A 26,466-nucleotide genomic window follows, 5' to 3' on the forward strand; every position below is an offset into this window, starting at 1 on the left:
ATTTGTAACTCCAGGAAGTTTATAGTCTAATAGAGGCAAGGGAAGTACATACTTAAGTAATATTATATAGAATAAGATGCCGATTATATTAAACAAGGTGTTACACCCATGAGTGGCTAAATGAATAAAAACTCACATCATCAAATGTTGGTGAGGTTGTGGAGCAATTGGAACTCTTTTTGTTGGTAAAGATGTACATTGGTATAACTACTTTGGGAAAATGTTTATCAAATTCTTAAACAGTAAACACACATCTGCCCAGAAAATTCCGCTCCTAATGTTTACCCAAGAGGGATAAAAACATATGTTCTTAAAAAACTTGTACATAATGTTCTGCTTTATTCCTAATAGTTGAAAACTGGAAACAGTCCAGGTAGTCATCAGTAAAGGACTGGATCACCTGTGATATAGCCATACAAGGGAATACTTACTTGGCAGTAAAAAAGGCAAACTACTGATACCCACAGCTACATGAATGAATTTCATAAACATTTTGCTTAAAGAAGCCTTTCACAAAATAAGGATCTACTCTAGGACTCCACTTACCGGACATTTTAGGAGGGCAATAGCTTGTTTATGTTGGGAGAAAAGCCAGAATAATGGTTGCCTCAGGGGGTTGGAGGAACAGTTTGACTAGAAAAGGACATGAAAGAAGTTTCTGTAGTGATGTGTTCTAAATCTTGATAGGAGTTTGGATTTCACAGGTTTATGCATTGGTTAAAACACAGTAAGTGTGCATTTAAGATCCCTGCATTTCACAGTATGTAAATTTTATATCAAAAGAAAACAAATACTGAATTCTACTTAATGATATACAAGCTAAACTATTTAAGAGGCAATTTAGTAATTATCTATACTAATTTCTACAGGTTTACTTTTTTGCTACATTTCAAAGTAGCTGGATTAATAGATGTGTAAAGGAATTACTAGGTAAATAGTTATGTGCCAATAGCAGTTAGTAACATTAATAGTAGAATTTAGATGGTGAGTGCATAGGTATTCATTGTAAAGTTCTTTCAACTTTGCTCTATGTTCGAACATTTTCATAATAAAATGTGGAAGAAAAGAGGAAGAATGCTTTAGGTGGAAGGTAGTATCAAGAAATATTTGCAGGCTTTATGTAGCTTTTAGAATGTAGAGGAATAGTAAGATTGGGGGATGCATCTAGGCAGAGATGTAGGAAAAGCATTATAGGAGAAAGATGCAGCATTAGAAGAAATACCAGCATAAGAATTGGACTAGTAAGTAGTTCACTTCGGTTGAAACATAAAGTAAAATATTGAAAAAACATGAACATAGAAAAGTGAGAAGTGTAAGAAGTCATTGGGAATTCTGTTTAGGAATAGTAAGAAATTTCTTCCTCCAAACCAAAGTAAAGAAAGAAGGGTGTGAAGATACAGGAACTTCTAATGTGAAAAGAGTACTATCCTTAGAAAACTGCCATTGACCATTTCAGTTTCCCCAATAGCATAAGTGCGTCATAGAGTAGTAATATTTAATATCAGTGGGATCTTAAGGAGACTGGAGATTTAGAGTGGTAAATACAACATGACAGGAATTCAGGCAAATGACTGATCTGTTAGTGGAATATTACAATGAGGTTAGGGTGACGTTATAGTGGACCATATTGCATTGCTGTGCAGTTAGATCAGTGTGTCTGCATTACAGCACAGAAAGCAAGTGGGTGGTATTGTTCAGCCCTCTTGGGTGGTGAATGGATAGTTGAAATAGAAAAGAGGCAAGTAAAGCCTGTATAGGTGGACTGGAAAGAAATAGAATGGTCAAGAATCAGGAATTCACAATGAGAACCAAAAAAGAGAGAGAGAGATTCAGTTAAAAGAGGGAGAAAGTGACAGTATGCTCTTCTCTGGGAATTTCATCATTCTGAGATCTTAGAAGTGACATTTGGAAGTGACAGCATCATTCTCCACCTCATCCTATCAGCCAGAAATTTAGGAAGCATTCTTAAAACTCTTTCTCTCAATCTCTGTCTCAACAAGAATGTTTTAATTCTTGAGTTTTCGTTGTGAAGACAGTCTATACTGCATGAACATGAGTAGCTAGGTAGATGGGTAAACAACTGTCTTGCAGCTGGATACTGCTGCTTCATTTTAGCTGCATACATTCGCATTTTGTTGGATTTGGTGCCAAATACAACAGATTTAACAATCATAGACAAATGAGGAAAGACGTGGATGTATTTAATGAAAATATCATGTTTGTAACAGTAACAGTCAATTCCCAACCAAATGACATGACAGCCTTCTTCATAAAGTAAAGAAAAAAGTGGTGAGGAAATTTATAAATTTGTTTTGGCTTATGTATGTACTACAGCATGTATACAGGCCTAGGTTTATGTTTATAGCTATTTAAATAGTATAATAAAGATAATGTCAGTTTTAGGGAAATCTGTAGGAATTTTCTTTCCTTTTAGTGGGATCTGCTTATGTTACGCATTCTTCACAATTACTGTCGTGCAGAGTAAATTTAGTCTTCTTAGCCTTGTGTGAGGCTAGCTATAGTCTCCCCCTCTCATTTCCTCTTAGTCCTCCCAAATCACCTACCATCCTTTCTTGTACTTTGTGCTCCTTCAACAGTACCAAATGCTCTTCATCCAATAGGCTGCTTCCCCCTTTTAGGAAAATTTTCAGCCTTCCCCATTTCTTTATCCCTTAAAGACATAGATTAGGGTTCTCCTAGAAGCCCTGACTCCTCTCTAGGCTATTCCTATCTTCTGATATCCTAGAAAATATGACACTTGTCATATTAAATAAAGATCATCTTATTTCCTGTTTGGGTCCCTTAAAGTCTTCTATTTCATAACCATCTATATTAAATGATCTTCCTTTGTATGCCAGGCATATTGTACCTAATGACGTTTAGTAGTTTTGGAAAAGACCTGAATAGCGTAGCAGTGCTGGTGATGGGTATTAAAGTCCGCAAACTAGTTTTGGTCTTCTGAAAAATGTTTTCTGGGAGAAGTTTATTATGGTGACAAAGTAGAGCTTGGGGTTTAACTGATGTCTTATTAATATAGTCTGTTCTCTTATTAATATGAAATAGCTATATCAGAAAATACTTCCATTTGTATCAGACATGAGTGTTCCACTGAGGTTTACATATTGCTATTTCTGTAAAAGGAACTACGTCTGCTTTTCCTTTTTTCTTGTTGTTCTTGAATTCTTGAAAATTAAATCACAAAGTAAGTCATTGTACATTTTACTATTCTAAAGGCATGAGCATGCAAAGTTGTAAATAAAACATAAGTAATAGAAAAGTAAACTGTTATCTCAGGGTCTTTGCTCATTTTCTTGGGGTCACTATTTTTTTTTCCAGGAGCTCTGAAATGATCAGCACTTGTGTCACCTGATTGTTCTTTTTAATCACATCTGTGCAGAGAAAACATTGCCAATAACATTTATCAGTTTTAGTTTTTATCAGCAGTTGTCAGTTTTGGTGTCACTTGGTCAGCCTTCTACATTTTATAGGTAGGTCATAGTTTCTTCAGTACATTTTTTTCATATTGGGAACTTTATGACATAAAAACACTGAAAAATAAACATTACTCATAAAACTGAAACAGACATTGCAGAGTCCACACACTTAAGCACGAATATTTTTATTTTACTAAGCAGAAGTCCTCACACAGTTTTGGTGTGCTCTTATTTAAGATCTATTTTTTTTTCCAGTATTTGGTAAATTAAGAGCTACAAATTAAAATGAAGATAGGAAATTATCAAGATAGTTTTAAAAGGTGATAGATAAAAGCAAGGTAGAAGGCAAAAAAAACTATTAAAAGCAAAAATGATTCCCATAAAGCATTTTAAGTATCATTATAGCTGCATAAACTATTAGCTAGAAGGACATTGGTATGTAATATCATATTTTAAGAGTTGATATCATGTTGGGTTTATAGAGAAAAGTAAAATTACATTTTTTGGTACTTGTTTAAAATGATAAAGGAATGTGTAACAGCCTTTATGAGGAAAGATCCATGAAAAGTATTTTTTATGGAAATTTCAATAATATATATATACTTCTTAGATATTTTAATTTTTGTGAATTTGATCCTAATGTTTTGCAGGAACACTTTCAGGATTATCTACAAGAATGTAAGTGAAACTAGAAAAAAGTAAGAACCTCTCATGGTAGCTTAGTATCTATGTTTCATGTATTTTAGGGTTATTTGATTTGACTGTTGCTTAGGCATTTCCATCCATGGGAATCCCACAGCCTTATATGGTCAAGACTTAGCTTTTAGACTTTCAGAGAAATGCAAGGCACCACTCCAAAAAAGAAAGGGGAAAAAAAAAAACTAGCTGGCTTTCACTTTGTCTTCAGTACTGTCTTTTTGGCTGCTTTTATTACCACAGTAGCTAAATTACTAAGAACCTTATGTGCATTGGGAGTCTGTCTTACTTGTGGAAGGAATTCCTTTTGTGGCAGTAGTTTTATGCTAGAATGCTAACGTTATTTTAACAAAACATTGTATGCTATTGGTTATATAATTTTTGCTTTTTTTCTTTGCTTTTGTGGGGTTTTTTGTGTTTTGTTTTTTTTTTTTAGGGAAACCTAAAAGTGGTTTTGATTTATTGTATCTCACTACAAGGGAGGGGAGGGATCATATCTGCATGGGGTGCAATTGGAGAGTGGACCATTAATGGCAGGTATTAGGGAAGTGAAAATGAAGTTATTTGCTTGGAGTCTTCTTCTTGGAATTAGTGCTATCTGATTAGGGGACACCACTGAAAAAGGTGTGCACCTTCAGGAGCAGCAGTGATAGGCATCGAAAGGGCTGCTAAAACAGTACCTTATTTCTACCCCCGTATGATCTTACTTAGCTCTAGTCGTCTTTTTTGCTTTGAAGAATGTGATGTTTCTGAGTGATCATGACTATCACTAATACATACATTTAACTCCAAGATAGTTTAATACTTTATAGATACTAGAATGGTTGTTATCAGTTACACACCTTTCATGTATGAAAAGGAGAGGTATTATTTCCCTAACAAAAAGATTTCAAAATGTTTTGCAACCCCTCTATCTTCATGTAGTAAGTCAGATATGACATGGAAAAATTAATTTCTCTGATACAGTGAACTACAGGTAACAAAAACTCTGCAACCTATTTCTGAGTTCTACCAGTGAAGCTAAATCATACTTGCAGGTTCCTCCAATTGACATTTGATTACTGTCTGTGATGTATTCTGAATACTGTGTTATGAGTACTTGATGGGATCCTTGACTTTGAGACCTAATAGTATAGTGAAGACATGAGAGGAAAGTGAATGTAGAGATAGTACATATGGGAAAATAATTATTACAGTATTTTAAGTATGTTAGGACAGATATGTTTATATGTTATAGAAAATGGAAGGAGGGAGTGATTTAACTCTAGTTACACTGCCATAGGTGGGGAAGCTTAAGAAATAAAAACTTAAGATGGTTAAAAGAAGACTAAATTGAAGAGCAATCTGTAGGATCCAGCAGTTCCTCAGCCTTTGGTCCAGGGGTACCCTTTATCTTCCAAAGAAGTTACAAAGTCCCAGGCTGCTTTAGTTAAGTCTTATGATCAAAATGAAATGAAATTTCATCATCAGGTTACTTTTTCTTCACACCTGGACTTAACCCCCTCCTCCTATCAACCAGCTTTTTTTGTGGTGAAACCTAAGGATATGCTTCTTCATTAGTACTGGGTTTTATCTAAAAGACTCTTTATTGACATGTTAGCCTCAGCAAAATTTTGTAGCCTCTTTCTGTGAAAAACACCCATGTGTCACAGTCTTCTAGATAACTGGAGAATCATCCCCAAAGGTGAAAATCTCATTTGTAATGTACTGAGTGAGCCATGTTAACCATTGGTCTAGTATAGGTAAATAATAAAAAAGATCTTTCAGAAGTTTTTTGGTTCCATGTAGTTATTGGTGCATAAAATCTGCATACAGAGTTTTCCTCCCAAAGATGCAAAATCGTATAAAATTATGAAAGTAATAATTCACTATTGATTAATTATATCTGAGAGAGACTTGGAGTTTATGGCACAGTGGAATTTACACTCATTTATTGTCTTTCACATGGATTGTGTGGGACCATAGCCCTAGACTGAGTGCCTCAGCTTGGACATAAAAATAGATTTTGGTGATAAAAATGGATTTTATTGGGAAAAGGGACTTGTTGACAAGTTCTAGTAAAGAAATGTTTAATCCAGTATTTCCTAAAGTTTTAGAAGTTTTTAAGAATTTTTGTCAGAAACCATTTATTAACATTTTTAGTTTAGTAGTTTCGTGGAAACAATGTGGGAAATACAACAGTAAATTTTTGTGATAAATTGCTTTCAGAAGAGCTCCATACTGACATTTGTTTCAGGAGGCAATTTGAAAAATTGGGTGTTCTTATTTCTGCCTTATTATTTTCTCTTGACTAGAGATCTGCATTTGGAGGAATATAAAAACTTTCTTTTATGTAAATGTAAAAGTACTAGCATCTTTTCATAACATTTGGGAGATACTAAATGAATATATTATACAATAGAAAATCATGCATTTCCCTTTCCCTCAATGTAAAGGAATATATTTGTATTTACTAATTATGGTGCTATGCCGAAATCTTCACATGAATTCTTTCTTTCTTTTTTTTTTTTTTTTTTTTTAAGATTTTTATTTATTTATTTGAGAGAGAGAGAGAGACCACAGAGGCAGAGGGGGGAGCAGGCTCCAAGCAGAGAGCCCAATGCAGGGCTGAATCCCAGAACCCTGAGAGCATGACCTGAGCTGAAACCGTGGTAGACGCTCAACAGAGTGAAACACCCAGGCACTGCTAGCCACCATTTAATGCTTATTTGAAAAAGATGGAAGTGTCAATATAAAAGCTTACTTTTTTTCTTCTTGCTATTCATATGCTCTCCTTCCTCAAAAGTAAATATTGAAGGAATAATAGTTTTTTTTTTTAATTTATTTATTAGGATAGCTCTATTTAGAAGGTTATTCTTTTGTTCCTTTTCACTCATCAAACATGTACACACTGGCACATTACCAGGTGATTGTTATTTACTTACTCTGAAGTTGTAATTTCAGATTGTTCTGGCATAGTCAAGAAATGGAGGTGGTGCACTGTGATTAGAGCTTTGAATTTATGGACATGGAGAGCTAGGTCTAGATAATTTAGATAACTCTTTGTGTAAAGGACCACTTGATAGCATTTAAAAAAGGAGTTGATATATAGGACAAATGACAAATTAGAGATTAAGTAGAGAAGGGAGTATGATGTTTGGGTGCACACAAGCTGAACCAATGAAAATTGATAGAAGTGCCTCTTACTTTCATCCCAAATCTAGCAAAGTAGCCACTGTTTATTACCTCTGTACTGAAAATAATAAACATTTATTAACTCATATTTTCTATGGTTCAGGAATTTGAATGGGGCTTAGCTAGATGTTTCTGCCTCAAGATCTCATATGAGGTTGCCCTCAAGCCTTTGGCTGGGATTGCAGTCTTATCTGAAGGTTTAACTGGGCTGGGGATTGAGTAAATAGGGATCCGCTTCAAAGCTAACTCATGTGGTTATTGACAGACTTTGTCTGCTTTCCACATGGGGTTCTTAACAGGGCTGCCTTTTGACATGGCACATGAGTGCTCCCACGTTGTGAGTGATCCAGGAGAGGGCAGGAGAGAGTACATATGACATCGCATCACTTTTGCCCTGCTCAGTTTGTTGGAAGCAAGTCAAGCCTAGACTCCAGGGGAGGAATTTACACAAGGGTATGATTACCTGAGGCAGAGATCTTTGCCATCTTGAGCCTATTTACCATAGCAGTAAACGAAAATAAATAATTTTTGTGGCATTTTATATCCCTCAGTTTATTATTAGTAAATACTTAATAATTGCATCCTATTGGTACTATGCTTACTAGTAACTGTTTTTTTTCTTACTTTTCAACAAAGTATTTGAAAATCAATTTCATCTTTGCTCACTTGTTTTTGTTAGGGTTAGGGGGATAAACCCTTTGCTCTCCATTTGAATATTTAGTGACCCTCTTATTTTGTGACTTGGAAATACTAACTCCTGCTCCTATAACTCCTCCATCAGTGGTCCCAGAAATACAGAATAGCCTGGCAATCTAAAATGGAAAATATTGTTTCATTAAAATAACCAAATAGATTTTTTAAAAATTTTCTCTCCTGGGACTCAGAATTACATATTGTTAACTTCATCTTTGATATTTTTTGCCATAGCATATCCGAGTATAGCAGAAAAGTACCAGGTTCTCAGTCTGTCAGATATATTTTTGCTCTTTGCTTTCTGAAAAGGATGCAGGGATATAGTTTCAAGACCTAGCCTATTCCCTGCAATCTGCCCGTCCCAATCTATGTCGTGGACATGACCAAAAAATCTGTTTCTGTTCCCAAATGTCTCTCCTTTTCTTCAATTTGAATTTATTTATATACATATACATAGTTTTTAAAACTTAACATTTTTGTTAAAACGTTTCATAAAAAGTATACTAAAATAATTCATGCATATTAAAATACAGAGGAGAATTTGAGATTAGAAAAGTTATATCATTTTGTGATTTTATCTGTGCTTTTGTTTATTTCTGATTAGACTGTGAGTTGCTGGCAGGATTTGGCTCTTTCATTTTGAGCTAGGCACTGTACTATATGCTTAAAAAAAAAAGTAGTAATAATGGCCCAGTGGATGTTAATTATCCATAACTAACCATCATTTAGGGAACATTATTTTAGGATCTCTCTGTGCAGACCTTTTGACATGCTTTTATTAAAAAGGACACATATTATAAATACTATTTTAATTAAAAAATGTTAAATTTGGGGCTCCTGGTTGGCTCAGTTGGTTAGACATCTGCCTTTGGCTCAGGTCATAATCCTGGGGTCCTGGGATCAGGTTCCCTTCTCGGTGGGGAGTCTGCTTCTCCTGCTCCCATCCCCTCTGCGTGTGTTCCCTCTCTTGCTGTCTCTCTCTCTGTCACATAAATAAATAAATAAAATCTTTTTTTTTAAAAAGTGTTAAATTTAGTTTTGCTTTTGTTTGCCAAAGAAAACTACTGAAGACTGAAGTAATGGTTAAATTATAGATTAAATTTTCTTTACAACTAGAGGGAGTATCTCCTTAAATGTTCCTTGAAGATCAAGAAAAGAGTCTATGAATATAGTGACATAGGATTTTTTTTAAGACCACATTCCAATTTTAGAAAGATTTTACTATTTTATAAGATTAGAATATCAGCACTCTTCCATTTTAGTCTTCTGTCCCCTCATTTCATTTTGTTAGCTGTATTAATTTTTCTACTTTCTTAGAATTTATATTTGGATTCTTTTTGATTTACTTACGAGTCCTTTGATCATCCTGTCTTGATTCCTGAATATATTTTGTTTAATTAGATAGATTTTATTGTTAAATAGGGCTTATCATCTTACCTTTGATCTCATGTTTTATTTAGTATGTTATTAAAGGAGTACCAAAATGTGGGGCATTTGGCATGCCAAGTTGTGTTTTCCTCCATACTGCCTTCTCCTTCTGGATTTTTGCCTTCTAATACTTGTTTTTCTTCCCTTTTATTTTGTCTCCCCTTTCTTAAATACTGATGGTCCTCTCGTTTTGACATAGGTTTTTCTGATCCCATTGTACAAATGCTTGTGCATTGTTTTATCTCTCTAGCTTCAGTTACCATGGATATCAGAGGTTTTCAATCTAGTCTGTTTTTACAGATTAGATGGGGAATTTCTTTAAAGTGGAAATTCCTGGGTACCACCCTCAAGAAGTTCTGATTTCTCCTCTTTCTCCCAAATTCAGGTTAAGTACTCTAGTTATATGTATACTGTTTATTATACTCTTTCTGACTTGCCTGCTGGACTCTAACAGACTCTTTGAATACAGAAATCTGGTCTATATTCTTTGCCAGTATATTTCTAGCAACTAGCATAGTGGCTGAAGTGGACACTCAGTAAATACTTCCTGAGTTAATAAAGAATCTCCTACTCTTTATTGGCCACATATTTTGCTGGATACTGAACAAACTCATCAGGAAACATAACGAGTATGTGAAGTTTTTTGTTTTGTTTTGGAAAGCCATAAGAATTTTATGTCCTCACTATAGAGACATTTTGGGAAAATAATGACTTTGACTTCTGTTAATTAACATTTTGGCACATATTCTCCCGGACTCTTAATTAAGTATATCAGTGGCAAGAATGGTACCATATTATACATATTTTTGTAAACTTCTTAAAAATTTAATAGGAATACTAAGTAGAAGCTTTTATTTCCTCTCCTGAAACTAAATTATTTTCTTCTTAGTATATACACTGATTAAACCCCTCCAGGTCAGTTTGGGACCACTTCTAATAAAAGACTACAAGGAACAGCAAACTGCAACTGCAACTGATTTCCTATGTAGAGCTCAGACATTAATGAAACATGGGCAAAGATTTATTTTCTCCAAAAAGTTTAACTCATCTCTACTCTCATACTGACTTTTTCTTGATTAATACTGTATTTCTTTTAAATTGTGTATTATTTTTCTGTTTTATCTGCTTATCTTATTTTCCTAATTATAGATTGAATATTCTGTTTTTAGCTCATTAACAAAAATTTACTGGGTGGCTCTGTTAGGTATGATGGGGTATAGAAGGCACTTTCAATTCTTAAGGAACTGTCTTCTAGTTGGGAGAAAAAACTGAAACACATGAATCAATAAAAGCAGCCAGTCTTACACAGTACTTAGCACAGTTTTCTGTACACATACACACACTAAGTAATGCCTACTTGTTAAGAAGTTAACATTTTGTTTTGATTCATTTTATATGTGTTTATTACATAGTTCCTATATGCCAGACACTGTGCATAAAGGAAACAGAGAATTTATTCTTTAGTATTCTTCTTTGTATTCACCAGAATGCATTTTATATATAGTAGACAGTCAGTAAAAATGACTAGCAAGAGAATGATCCTTGAAGTTCGATTCTCTTTAGATCCCAAAGGATTTTAAACTCTAGAAGAAAAGTTTTTCCCTTTCTGAGTTCCCAGATGAAAGTGTTGGCCTCTAAAGGTCTAGGTTTAACTTACTACTTTATAGATCTCTATCAGTAAAGCAAATAACAGAGCTCCATCATGAGAGGATAAGGATATATTTAAATCTTTGAATATTTATGGTTTCCAGTTTTTAGTATGGTCTTTCAAATACATAGTACTTGTTGGATGAGGCATGCAAGCAATACTTAGATTATTTTTCTCCTAAAGCTTTTTTTTTTGGTCTCAAAAAAGTTTTTCAGATGTCTTATAGTCTGTTTGCCATGTCTAGTATATTTAGTCCACAAATATATAGTGGATCTTCTCTTTGTCAGGAATGTGTCTCCTTTATTCTCTCTAGGATACCAGATGTACATAACCATGAACTTTTCTTAATCCAAATGAAGAATTTCCCATGTTCCAGCATTGTGTATCATCTGTGTTGTAAATTTATTGTCCCAATCATTTTATCATTTGAATATGTGATTTATTACGAGGACAAGTTTTTATTTTTACATGTAGATTTCCTACCTGCTTATATGATAAGAGTAGAAAGGCAAAAATATAAATAAAATATAAAAAATAAAATTAATTCAGTGTTGGGGGGCCTACGTGGCTCAGTCAGTTGAGTGTTTGCTTTTGGCTGAGGTCATCGTCCTTGGGTTCTGGGATTGAGCCCTATATGGGACTCCTCACTCGACAGGGATTCTGCTTTTCCCTCCTCCCTGCCTACAGCTCACCCTGCTTGTGCTTTCCTTCTCTTTCTCTGTTAAATAAGTAAATAAGATCTTTAAACAAAAAATAAAGTTATTGCAGTGCTGAACTTTTTACTTGTTTTCATAACTAATATAATAGATGACTGTTAAAAGATTATACATGTTCATTATTTGCCCATCTTAATGCAAGACCAAGGTATTTATTTTTTTATTATTCAGTATGAGAGTACTGCTTAGGGTTCTTCATTGTTTCTCTTGTGTAAACCACATCCATAATTCTTCCTTTGATAGTCCAAATTCATTTTTTTTTAAATAGACAAATACTTGCTTGGACATCTTCAGTTCAGTTCCTCTTTAAGCCTGCTCACTGACATGCGTGTCAATCTGAATGCTTAGCACATAGACTACTTTCTAGTGTATCTACAAATTTCTCTTCCTAGCTGTTGAGCAGAACCAAGTTTTCCTTAGTAGGAGTCGTAAAGACTTGTTTCAAGGAAGTGGAAATTGATTTAAATTACTTCCATATTCAAATTAATTTGTCTGTTAATTAACTGTATTACTAACATTTAGGCACAGGTTGTAAACATTTCGATTAATTGGCTACAATTTTATTTAAATTTAAGTTCTCTAATGACATTTATAAAACTAAATCTTTTTCTCTTTTCTGAGTTGTATATAATTTGTATGAATGAGCTTATATAAAACTTTTAAATATTAATGTTTGTTTGAAAGAAGTTTGAAATCCCGAAGATTTCCTTAGTACATCTTTCAAAATTTAATCCTCCTTTTAGAAATAATTGTGGGTGGGACTTTAACCAAAATGGTACTGTATAAGTCTTCAGCATGTAACCTTGTTTTTTAATTTGTAGAGGGACGAAAAAGTAAGTTTTAGTTAAGAATATAAAAAAAGAAAATTTTAATGAGGTGATTTAGCATGTTGATTATGTATTAACACAAACATAAAAGCATTTAATATTTGACAGGTACTACTTAAGTGCTTTCTATATTAATTCATATACTTCTCATAGTAAACTTTTGAGGTAGTTACTACCCCCATTTTCCAGGGGAAACTGTGGCACACAGGATGTTAAGTAATTTACCCAACAAAACCTGGCTAGTAAGAGGCAGAACTGGATTAATCCCAGACAGTGTGGCTCTAGCGTATGTACTTTACACAAAACCCCTTTAATGAAAAGGAATATTACAGTGTTAAAATTTATTTTAGATGCTACTAATTTTGTTATTGTGATTTTACTCAGTTGAATTATGTAGTTGCTTAACACATTTGTTTTTATTTCTCTAGGAGTGGAATTTAAAACCATACATGCCCCACCCAGAAGTTATTAGGCCTTCGATTTTGTCTGCTTTCAGCCAATGTTGAATATAGTCCCTTTATTCAGCTCTGTTGTTAGGTTGCAGTTTTTTTCTTTAAAAGTGTGGGAAACAAAGCTTGTCCTTGAGCTAACTTGCTGAGAAAAATAACTAGGTCTCCTTTTCAATAAAAACAGATGTTTTATTTACTTGAACTAGTTTTTAGAATTAGTTTACAGCTAAAATTGACAAAGCTGCCTGTACCTGGAATTAAATGACAAATGGGTCTTCACACAGCCATTTATTATTGACAATTGCTCTGAATATGTATTCATGAAACACTTAAGATATACCTCCAAAATTTTATCTAACATAGTGTGAGTCATTCTGTTTCTTTCCATATATGGCTTAATAAACTGACCATATTTAGTCAAATATTGAAAGTTAGCAAGTCATGTGTCTCTTAATGTGCTGCATATGTTAGCCTTTGATTCTCTTAGCAACAATATTTTTATGGACGTGCCTTGCCAGTTTCTTGTGTATGCTTTATAAATGTTCAGGAGACTACTTTGAACAACTTGCTCCACAGACTTGAGATTCATATGTAATACATATTTTGTGACAACGTATTTAGCATTGATTTTAATTGATTTTAAAACATTTCAAAAACTTACTACATCTATAAACAAAGGAACAAGCAGATTTAGTATTAACTGCTTTAGGTATTTTTATTGGTGTTTCTTACATTGTGCTGACTTGAAAACAAATATTTTAAATCAGAATCAGCAACATTTCATTTATTGGGAATTAGCAATACCCACAGGTTAAGTTTTTTCAAAGAGCCCGGGGGATTGCCTTCCTAAACTTTAAAAATTAACCATTCTTCTTGAAAATCTTTCCTCACCAATGTCAAAGATTTACCCATAAGATGGCAAATAAACTCTATTCTAGAATCTGCATACATTTATCCTCACTATATGTGACTTTGCATATTCATACACCAGGAAATGTTTGTCACTTGTTCATATGTTAAGCTCTGGTGTAGAGCCTTCTCCAGGAAATAGTCCCAGACTATCACCCACCATTCTTCCTTAGTTTTCCTTTTCTGAGCTCCCACAATAAGTAGTGTACAGCTGTATAACTATATCATATTCCATTTAATATAGTTATCTGTTTATGTGTTTATCTTCTATACTGGGTGGTAAGCTTCTCGGGAACTTACTGTATGGTAAGCTTCTTGAGAACTTTCTCTTTAACTAAATACCACAAATAAAAAAATACCACAAATGTCTTTGTTTTCCAAATAGAATATACAGATCATAATTTAATTTCAACACTTCTCTTACTGTTTTCAGAATCACTTCTCTACATCCTCTCCCCAAGTGATTTCAAGCCCCACTATATTATTACCTTAATGCAGATAATTCCTAAATTGATGTTTTCATTTCACATTTATTTTCAAAGCTCTAGATCTGCGTATCCAATTGACCACTGGATATACATGGTTAGATAGTTGTACAGACACCTATAAATTCAGCATATCCAAAGCTATGAAATAAATAATCTTTCTTTCCCCAACCCCTTCTTGAACCTGTAGCATTTATTTTCTGAATGGCTTCTCCCTGCCTTTCACCTTAAGTTTTTCAGTATATATCAGTCTGAAAAACTGCCAAGGCTCAGTTCAGGCTCTTCTCTTTTCATATTGCCTCCAGTAATCTTTCTGAAATACTCATCTGATCATCTCACCCCTCTGCTTAAAAACCCTGAAGAACTCTTTTTAAATATTATCTTCTTAAAATTATAAAATGTTTTCTCTTACTTCTCTCTACTGCTAAATTGAGCCAGTATTACTGATGGGAGTATTGTAGTCAGTTCCTATTATACTTTTGTAGATACTGTCAAATGGTTTTCTGAAGGGTTAAGAAACAGTTTCACCAACAATTTGGTTGTTTCTCCATATTAAAATAGGTTTAATATTTCTCCTTTAAGAATCAAGTCTTGGGGCACCTGGGTGGCTTAGTGGGTTAAAGCCTCTGCCCTCAGCTCAGGTCATGATCTCAGGGTACTGGGATTGAGCCCCACATCGGGCTCTCTGCTTGGTGGAGAGCCTGTTTCCCCCTCTCTGTCTCTGCCTGCCTCTCTGCCTACTTGTGATCTCTGTGTCACATAAATAAATAAAATCTTAAAAAAAAAAAAAAAAGAATCAAGTCTTGGGGAGCACCATGCTGGCTCAGCTGGTAAAGCATACAACTTTTGATCTCTGGGTTATGAGTTTGAGCCCCATGTTGGGTGTAGAAATCACTTAAAAAATATCTTTAGGGTGCCTGGGTGGCTCAGTTGGTTAAGCAGCTGCCTTCAGCTCAGTCCTAGGGTAGAGTCCCAGGATGGAGTCCCAGGATGGAGTCCCACATTGGGCTGCCTGCTCAGCAGGGAGTCTGCTTCTCCCCCTGGCATTTCCCTTCTTATGCCCTCTCTCTCCCTCACTTTAAAAAATAATAATGATAATATCTTTAGAAAAAAGAATCAAGTCTTGGGACGCCTGAGTGGCTCAGTGGGTTAAAGCCACTGCCTTCAGCTCAGGTCATGCATGATCCCAGGGTTCTGGGATCGAGTCCCACATCGGGCTCTGCTCAGTGGGGACCCTGCTACCTCCTCTCTCTCTCTCTCTCTCTCTCTGCCTGCCTCGCTGCCTACTTGTGATCTCTCTCTGTCAAATAAATAAATAAAATCTTAAAAAAAAAAAAGAATCAAGTCTTAAATTTTCGTATGTAAACTGCCTATTTATTTTAAACATTTTGGAAATAATTTAAAGAAGAAAATAAAAATTTTTATTGGTCTCAACCACTGATAATGACTATTAAAATTGAATATATATTCTAGTCTTTTTGTGTACTTTTTTTTGTAAAATTGGAATCATATTAGGAAAACTGTTCTTATATCCTTTTTTAAAAATTTAATAAATTGTGAGCATTTCCCATATCCCTTTATAAAAGAATCATTTCTTGTTTGGTTGACATTATCTTTCAATTTTAAAAACAAAAATCAGGGGCGCCTGGGTGGCTCAGTGGATTAAGTCTCTGCCTTCAGCTAAGGTCATGATCTCAGGGTCCTGGGATGGAGCCCCACATCAGGCTCTCTGCTCAGCAGGGAGCCTGCTTCCCTCTCTCTCTCTCTGCCTGCCTCTCTGCCTACTTATGATCTCTGTCTGTCAAATAAAAAAAATCAGATTCATATTAAATTTATCAAATAGAATTTTATATTTTTATATCAGTGACAAAAGTCAGAATACTGTTACAGAGCCTGTACAAATTAAAGCAGATTGAGTGAAAAGGGTAATAGAATTAAACCAGTCTTTAAAAAAAAAAAAAAAAAAAAAAAAAAAAACTTTTCTCAAGGAAAATTAATGATTAAGCCTATAAGTAGATCTAATATTAATTGATGCCCTTGTGGGTCATTAGCAATCTCAAATAACATTTTTATAGACTACTTGCTAATATAACAGTATTTTGACATTTCTTCTTTTTTTATTAGATAGCTAATGGTTCTCAGATTTCTCCAGCCCTTTCTTTAACCACTGCTTTTTGAAAACGATTCTTTTTCCAAGCCGTATATACTTAAAGTGCATATGAATGTTACTTACATATATTCATTTACCATCTGCCACATGTAAGGTACTGTTCTGGGCACTATGGGACCTTGTCATCGTGTTGCTTATAACTTGTTCCAAGGAGAAGAATCATAGACCCATAAGTATCTTAAACCCGTTAGGGAATTTGAGAGATATATAACCCACCAGCTTCTTTCCTCCACTTGAAAAATAAAGACATTAAGCTTCAAAAGATTGAATTCCTTGTCCATCACTACAAAATTTGTGGCAGAGCCTAAACTAGAACCTAGAATTAAAAGCTCTGATTCCCTGTCAGTATTTTTCCACTTTGTACTTTAACCATAATGCTTTCTTTTTAATCCCTTTTTTTTCTCTAAGAAAATGCTACTAAAAGTATTTTCTTTTGCTTCTGTGATAGGTAAAGAAAAATTGGTTTCATTCTTACAACACTTTGTAAGTACCTAACACTTATGATACCCTGTTTCAGAGACTACAGATGCGTGAGAAATGCATTGATAAACTAGGAATATCTGTTGAAAGCAGTGTTATGTGTGGAAAAGAGCTTATACTTTTGGAATCTAAACATCTGTTAGTGCCACCTCTATCATCTCTCACCTGTCTGACTTATTCAGGCTACTTAATCTCTTTGAATCTTAGCTTTCTCATTCTTTCATCCACTTATTAAGCCCCTACCATATGCCAAGAACTGTGTAAGATGCTGCAGATACAGCAGAATTTCTGCTCTCATGAAGGTTTATATGAGGACAGTGTATATAAATCAGTAAAGCACCAGTCATACTACCTGCACGAAGTAGACATTTATCGAAGTCCCTTCTTCTAGTTACTATAGGCTGCAGTTAAATTTTTGTGTGTCAGTGGTGTGTATATATTAATATTTCATGATAATAGAGGTTAAAACTGAGGGTTTTAAGTATTTATTAATTCATTTTAAAACAGCTGTATTGTACCCCTGTTACATAAATAGCACTTTAAAATCATTCATTCGTGGCGCCAGGGTGGCTCAGTGGGTTAAATCCTTTGGCTCAGGTCATGATCCCAGAGTCCTGGGATCGAGCCCCACATCAGGCTCTCTACTCAGCAGGGAGCCTCCTTCCCCTTCTCTCTGCCTGCCTCTCTGCCTGCCTCTCTGCCTACTTGTGATCGTCTGTCAAATAAATAAATAAAATCTTTAAAATCATTCATTCATTTGCTCTTAAAGTGTGAATGCATCATCGATGGCAAATAGTGGGTTTTTTTTTGAAATTACAGTCTGTTCATTTTTAAGAAAATCTATGCCAAAAACCCAAGTTAGACCAAGTATAGTTTCTCATTTAAGTAAACATTGTATTCCATGGGAAAAGTGGCTAGTTCAGCTTGCATCTTAGCTACACAAATGCTTTTCCTAAGAGCAGTCATTGTACTTGGAACAAGTGTTTTATCCATACTTCTCTCTTGTTCCACAGAGTATTAAAAAGATGATGTGTATTCAGGGGTCCAAACTTAATAGGATTTATGGGTTTTACTACTTTGCCAAGGACATTCAAAAATAAAAATAGCTTTTAAAAAAAAACTATGAGTGCATAGTGGGAGATATAGTGACTGTTAGTAGAAATTTTTTTGGCCACTGCCTTGATTTGTGCTAACGCACAAGCAGATTTTGCCGGTGGTGCTTTCTGAACTCTTAAGTTCACCTGTCAACACAGTGAAAAGGGGAACTACCATCTTAGTATTATTTTGAGAATAGTTTTGACCTTGTAAATTCCTTGAAAGGATCCCTCCCCCTGAACAGACCATATTTTGGGAACCATTGCTGTAGAGGATATTATTGGTACTCCTATAATGTTTTGATTGTTACTATAGTATCTACTTATTTTTATCATGAGATTGGCAAAGTCTAGTCACATGTGTGCCTCAAAGCAGGGACTCTTATACTTTAGTTGGTACCATTAGCCTGTTTGATGGCAGTACAGTCAAGATAGCAGACTAAAAGAGAATGTTTATGTTATAAAAGCTGCAGAGTTTATTTGGAGCATTGATTTCACATTTTTCCTAATTGTGCTTTCTGTTTTGTTTTTAGGCTTGCATTGATGACAATGTTGATATGGTGAAGTTTCTGGTTGAAAATGGAGCAAATATTAATCAACCTGATAATGAAGGCTGGATACCACTACATGCAGCTGCTTCCTGTGGCTATCTTGACATTGCAGAGTAAGTCAGTTCTATGTTTAGTTTTGTCCAAATATCCAAACACTATTTTAGTTACCTGAAATTTTATAGAAATTGTTGCAGATAAATGAACTCTTATATTACCTTAATTCATGAAAACTATTCTTCCCAGGAAAAAGAATAAGCAGTTCTTGGGAATCCATATATCCAGTCTCTCTTTGGGAGGTCATCTTCCGTCTCCCCACCTTTTTGGGCTTTTGGTACTTTTTATTATACGAGTAATTGTACACTTCTCATTTCCCATCTCCTTTTCTTTTGAGTGCATGGAAAGCATTGTCAAATGATTCAAGAATAATACTTAGCAGTCTAGTCAGTCTATCCTTAATAATTGTGTGTTGTTAGGGGAAACTAACAAGAACTTGGGTTACTTTGCTATAGGGAGAATATGTTACATAGTTCTCTAATTAGTCAAAACATTTATGCTTGTTACTAAAATTGTTTTCTAAAAATATGGTTTTTAGAAAATTCAGTGGGCAGTGATCATTCTTACCTACCTTTAATGGTACTTTCCAAGAAAATCTGATTCTTCAAACATTTAACAAGGAAGTATAGTTTTCCTGACAAAATAATTTTTACACTAAATTATTTCACTTTTTGGTTACTATGTGTCCAACACCCTAAACAGGTTTTATTGTCTGTCTGCTTACATCAGAGCTTATCCACTGGTAAATACTGAATATAGGAGTTCTGCTTTATAACTCTCTATTGTAAGAGAGTCTTAAATATTGTTATTTCTTTGTGTGTTTCATTCCCCCCCCCCCCCGTGTGTATTGGAACTATGATACATCTTTTTTTTTTAAAGATTTCATTTATTTGAGAGAAGAGTGAGAGATTGTGTGCACAAGCAGGGGCTGAGGCAGAGGGAGTGGGAGAAGCAGACTCCCCTTGGAGCAGGGAATCCAACGTGGGGCTCAATCCCAGGACTCTTGAGATCATGACCTGAGCCAAAGGTAGATGCTTAATCTACTGAGGCACCCAGGTGCCCCAATACACCATTTTAAATGGGAGGCAGTGTTTGGTAAAAAGAAAAGTACTCTGGCCTAGGAATAGAATGTCTGAGTCACTTGAGTTTTATTACTACCTGTAATACTAATTACATTTCATCTTTTCCTTTCTGGGCCTTGATTTCTGATTCTTTTTCTTTTTTTTAAAGATTTATTTATTTGAAAGAGAGCGTGATCATGAGCATGAGGGCAGGGGAGGGGCAGCGGAAGAGGGAGAGAGAGAGAATCCTCAAGCAGACTCGCCACCGAGCATGGATCCCACTGCAGGGCTTGATCCCAGAACCCTAAGATCATGACCTGAGCCAAAATCAGGAGTTGGACACTTAACTGAGACACCCAGGTACCCCGGAGCCTTGATTTCTTTATGTATAAAATGAGGTAGTCTTTTGTCATGCAAAACAGTAGGTTGTTCATCATTACAATCATGGTTCTCAACTTCCTTACTCCTTTATAATATTTATAAACCAGGAACAACCTAGGAAAATTGGGTTACTCTGCTAAGTGAAGTATTTGGAGTTAAATTTGTTATAAATCCTGCTTCTGCCATTCACTAATTTTATGACCTTGGCCAAGCTAGTTGACCCAGTGATTAATGTTATTATATAGTAGGAATGATCTGGCTTCCTCCTGCCTCTTATTTCTCTTAGAGCTTTTCATATTTTTCACTCTCTCAATGCTGGACTACTTTTGATACCCCAGATTTTCACTGCTGGCTCATATTAATGAGTCTTTGCTTACTTTGGTTCATTTGCCTTATTTCTTTACTTGACCAGCTCCTACCAAACTCTCAAATGCAGTTACATAAAGGTCACTTCTTCCAGAAACATTTCTGATGTTTCTGGGTAATTCATCATCATCATCATCATCATCATATCTACAATATATCAGATGTTTACATGCTTTGATAGGAACTGCATTATACACAAAATAGTTTTCGTTCATCCCTATTGAAATGAGAGATGAAATAAACAACCACACAGTTTACTCTAAAGTTTTGCGATTGATTTAGATACAGTGACTTCTAAATTTTTGACCCCTAAGCGCACCTGGCTGGCTCAGTCAGTAGAGCAAGCAACTCTTGACCTCAGGGTTGTGAGTTTGAGCCCCAAGGAGATTACCTTAAAAAGAAAGTCTTACCAAAAAAAAAAAAAATGAATAAAATTTGATCTGTTGGACATAGAACAGAGAGCATGAGATTACAGTTTAGTTTCTAGACGTTTAACAATTTCACATCTGGTTTGCAGCCTGGCAGAAGCTAAGTGAAAAATGGATGATGGCTCTTCATATTCTGACTCAATTATCTCACCTTTTCACCACATAATTATTCTCAACTTCCCTGCTTTGAATAAGGTAGAAGTCTTAGGAAGAACTAAAAATAAAGATTATTTAATAATTCCCCTTTTTCAGAGTGGATTAGAGGAACAAAAAAGGAGGCTTAAGTTTGGGGACTATGATGTTAATGCAGCATATGCATTGTTTTACTAAATACTGATGGGTCGGGTATTGATACGTATGCACTAACATCATTCTCTTCCTTCAGTATGCTGAATTGTGTCTGTACATAATTCGTATGTTGAAGCTCTGACCCCCCAAAATCTGGATTGTGACTGTATAGATGCAGCCATTAAAGAGATAATTAAGTTAAAATGAGGCCCTTAGGATAGGTCCTAATTCAGTCTTACTGGTTTCTTTGTAAGAAAAGGAAATTTGGTTGCAAAAAGAGGCACCTAGTTCATCCACACAGAAAAGACCACTGGAAATTACACTGTGAAAAAGGTAGCCATCTCTGAGCCAAGGAGAGAAGCCTCAGAAGAAACCCTTTTAAACCTGCCAACAATTTGATCTTAAAACTTCAGACCTCTCAAACTATAAGTAAACAAACTTCTGTTGTTTAAGCCACTTAGTCTGTAGTATTTTTTTTAAGACTTTATTTATTTACTAGAGAGAGAGAGAGATCACAAGTAGGCAGAGAGGCAGGCAGAGGAGGAAGGGGAAGCAGACTCCCCACTGAGCAGAGAGCGCAATGTGGGACTCCATCCCGGGACCCTGAGCCAAAGGCAGAGGCTTAACCCACTGAGCCACCCAGGCGCCCCAGTGTGGTATTTTTTTTTTTTAATGCTATTTATGGTTGCGCTAGTACACTAATATAGGGAGTATAAAAGTCTTACTGTGGCTTCAAGGTATTCATCCCTAAAAATTATACTGTTGTCATTGGGTTGTGCTTTAAAGGTAAAATTGAATAGAATGGCTTTGGACATATTAGAAAAAGCAAACAATTACAGAACCCAGAAAGTATTTAATTTAGCTCTCTAATACATAAGTTCAGTTAGTCTTAACTCTCTAACCATAAAGTATAAATTATATATTCAAATTATTATGTACAGGGGTGCCTGGGTGGCTCAGTCGCTTAAGCATCCAATCTTGATTTTGGCCCAGGTCATGATCCTGGGGTCATGAGATTGAGGCCCATGTCAGGCTCCACACTCAGTGTGGAGTCCTCTTGAGATTCTCTCTCTCTGTCTGCCCCTCCCCCTGCTTGCACGCTCTCTCTAAAATAAATAAATAGGAGCGCCTGAATGGCTCAGTGTGTTAAAGCCTGTGCCTTCAGCTCGGGTCATGATCTCAGCGATTGAGCCCCACATTGGGCTCTCTGCTCAGCAGGGAGCCCGCTTCTTCCTCTCTCTCTGCCTGCCTCTCTGCCTACTTGTGATCTCTGTCTGTCAAATAAATAAATAAAATCTTAAAAAAAAAAAAACTGAATTATTATGCACAAAGCAATGAAAGCCAAGTCCTCTAACTAAAGAAATAATTAAATGAAAACATAGGAGCTATACAGTGGCAGCATTTTAATTCTGTCTTTTCATTTAACTGGAATGTTTTTGTAAAAGAAACTTCTTCTTGTTGGGGCGCCTGGGTGACTCAGTGGGTTGGGCCGCTGCCTTCGGCTTGGGTCATGATCTCAGGGTCCTGGGATCGAGTCCCACATCGGGCTCTCTGCTCAGCAGGGAGCCTGCTTCCCTCTCTCTCTCTCTGCCCTTCTCTCCATCTACTTGTGATTTCTCTCTGTCAAATAAATACATAAAATCTTTAAAATGCAAACTATTTAAAAAAAAAAAAGAAAGAAACTTCTTCGTGTTTATATAGTCAACCCAATACAAGTTTTGTAGGAAAGAGAGGCTGTAGCCTTTATTCTTTTCCTCTATATACAGATTCTTAAAATAGTAAGTTGGTTCATTAGTTACCTTCAAAAAGGACTAATTGGTTTTTTGAGGGATAAGCAACTTCAGGAGCTCTTACATTTATATATACTTAATGCGCTTTATATGTTACTGGCATTATCTTTATTGATTAGTAAATTATACGTCTTTGGTTATCAAGAGTCTCTTCATGTTAGCTTCTAAGACCTTGGGATATGAACAAATGAAGTGATCTTTAAACCTTCCTTGCTAGCCAGCATTACAAGATGTCCCTTTTTTTTTCCCCCCCACCCCGGGTTTGGAATTGCTATTTCTCTGGTGAGCCCTGTTTTTAGTAATGGATGTTAGAACTATTCATTGCTACTGAGTTGGTCATTGCTTCAAATTCATTCTTGGCACCAGGATGTTTTCCTTTACCTTTTTTGTCTTGTATTAATATGTCCTTTCTCTCTTTATTTCATTGCCAGGAATTGTAGTATTAAAATAACACATGATTACTAATTTGCTTCATTATATATTACACGTATGTTAGGCTCTTTATAATAATGCCACTATACAATACCACTAACAACAATAATATGATTACTGAAAGCAGTTTGAAGTTTTGTGTGGGGACATTTCTTTTGGTCCTTAAGGTATCCCACTTCACATGTACCATCATAAAGTGTTGAAAGCACTTGAAATAGCTCTCTTCTGTGTGGTTATGCCACCAATTAGATATACTGTTAGGTTCATTGTTCAATTTTATTTATTTTTTAGAGTTTGCTTTTTTAATTTAATTTTGTTTTATAATTTACATAAAATACTGAGTTCTAATGGCAATTCTATCTATCCTGTTTCCTTCCACATTATTTTGCAAATTTTATATTTTACCCCAGTGTGGGTTTTGTTTTTAATATTTTATTTATTTATCAGAGAGAGAGAGAGAGAGTGCGCGCATGAGTGCACAAGCAGGCAGAGTAGCAGGCAGAGGTGGAGAGAGAAGCAGGCTCTCGCCAAGCAAGGAGCCCGTTTGGTACTTGATCCCAGGGCCCTGGAATCATGACCCAAGCCGAAGGCAGCAGCTGAACCTACTGAGCCACCCAGGCATCCCCCCAGTTTGTTTATTAATACAAGTATCATTGAAAATATTATTTCCCCTTGTAGGTAAATGATAGAATACCATATACATATTTCTTCATTTGCTTTTTTCTCTTAACAGTCTATTCTGGAGATCACTATATGGTGGGGTATATAGACCTATTTCTCATTGTTCTCATTGTTTAGGTTTTATTACTCCGTGTATGTATGTCATTGTAGTTTATACAGCCTGTTCTTCTTAATTGGCCAAAGAATTCTATTTATTTGAATGACTTTAGTAAACAGTTTGTTTTATTAATGTTTTGGTTATTGATGTGATTATTCTGATATCTTTTTATATTTTAATTTCATCACTTTTCTTTTTTTAGGCTTCTACCACAGATGTTTAGGAGTGCTTGCTTTATTTTTCTTTTCTTTTTTTTTTTTTTAATTCATTTATTTGAGAGAGAGAAAGAGAAGCTTCATGCATGAGCAGGGGAAGGGGCACAGAGGGGAGAGAGAAGAAGAGGGAAAGAGTCCCAAGCAGACTCATTACTGAGCAGGGCCCAATGCAGGTCTTGATCCTATAACCCTGAGGTTGTGACCTGAGCCAAAATCAAGAGTTGGAAGATCAGTCGGTTGAGCCACCTAGGCACTCCTAGGAGTGCTTTTATCTTGAGTAGCTTTGGTGTTTGCCATAAAAATTTTCAATAGTAGAGAAAACTAGACCTGTATAAAGCTTGCATTATTTAGTTTATATAGGATGGAATAGTGCATAATTAGTATGTTTAATGCATTTTTCCTTGTGTTTGGAGTAGTTTCAAAGCCACTACTACTGAAGATTTTATATCCTTATAAAATGCTAGTAGGGGGTGCCTGGGTGGCTCAGTCAGTTAGGCATCTGCCTTCAGCTTAAATTCCTGGGATTGAGCCCCACAATAGGGCTGAGAGTCTGCTTCTTCCTCTTCCTCTGCCCCTATCCCCCTTCTGGCTTGTATTGGCTCTCTCTTGCACACGCGCTCTCTCTCTCTCTCTCTCTCTCTCAAATAAATGAAATCTTAAAAAAAAAAAAGCTAGTAGGATTACATTCAGTGACATTTTCATGGTCCTATTTACAGCTTGGAAAAAGTTTCATGAGCTTTGTCACATGATCATTAAAGTATCAATTATTTAAGAGTATGGTAACTTTTAAATATTTGTGATGGCTTATTTATGGCTTGGCTTTTCTTCATTATAGCTTTATTCCATAAACATCCAATATAATCCTCAAGATTTCTCTTGGCTTACCCTTCAAAATATATCCAGTATGTGACTATTTTCATCATCTCTTTAATTTCTTCCTGATCCTGGACACTGTTGTTTTTCACTGGAATTATTATAGTTGCAACAATTTTAATTATAACCATCCTCTTGCCACCTCCCCCCCCCATCTGTTTTCCACACGGCAACCAGGATGATCCATTTAAAATACTACAAGTGGGATGACATCACATTTTTATTCAAATCCTTCCAGTGGATTCATAATGCATTCAGAGTAGAAGCCAGAATTGCTCTTAACTTTAGGCAGATTTGCAGCTTCTCTGAACCTCTTTTCTTCATCTATAAAATAAAAATACTTACTCCTATTCTATAAGACTATTGTAAAGATTAGAGAATGTGTGTAAGATACTTGGTACAATATATAGCATATTTAGTATTCAGTAAATGTTAGCTAAATTGGTATTATTCAAAATACTGTATTTAGTCATGGCTTTTAGTGAAAAATAGCTGAGCTCTTGGTTCTCCTGATTATAAAAAAACTGTCATGTCATCTGGTATGAAAGTAAATGTAACTAGATGAGAAGAACAAGAGGATAGTAAAGTAGTAGTCATGTCACACTTACTTTGATATGTGGATATTTGAGCTTCAAGAAGAGTTGTCAAATTCATGAATTTTGGTTTTATTTACATATTTCTTGTCAAGAACAATACTTTTTCTAAAGCAGACGGTGTATTTTGATTAGGAGTCTCAGAAGGTGAAACTAAGTCTAGAATCCTACAAAAATATTTAAATTTTATATAAGAGATACTTTTATCTTACTATTATATAATGAGGTGTGTTTGCTTAAAACTGTAAAAATCATTTTCTCATATACATTCTTACTGCTTTTTTAAAGAACAGTATGGGAATGTTCACTGTTACTTCCGTTTTACAATCAGAACTGAAACTTCATTCTCAGGACTCAAATTCTGATGTTCTTTTCATTGTATCACAACCATCTCATAAGTAGTTTTAGGCATTGTGAGAGATAAAAATGGCTACAACTCCATTCCTAATCTCA

The 26,466-nt window shown here is 35.3% G+C and overlaps 1 protein-coding gene across 7 annotated transcripts in view; it reads left to right on the top strand.

The window, feature by feature from the left end:
* PPP1R12A (protein phosphatase 1 regulatory subunit 12A) overlaps window positions 1-26,466 on the top strand; it is a 147,965-nt gene that overhangs the window by 26,660 nt on the left and 94,839 nt on the right. For all 7 annotated transcript variants that reach the window (XM_045069079.1, XM_045069081.1, XM_045069080.1 and 4 more), the window contains exon 2: window positions 18,737-18,867. In XM_045069079.1, the coding sequence (XP_044925014.1) occupies window positions 18,737-18,867 (131 nt within the window). The remainder of the gene's footprint in view (window positions 1-18,736; window positions 18,868-26,466) is intronic.

Source organism: Mustela putorius, unplaced genomic scaffold, assembly GCF_011764305.1.
Source record: "Mustela putorius furo isolate JIRA1106 unplaced genomic scaffold, ASM1176430v1.1 tig00003911_pilon_pilon_pilon, whole genome shotgun sequence".
NCBI lineage: Eukaryota > Metazoa > Chordata > Mammalia > Carnivora > Mustelidae > Mustela > Mustela putorius.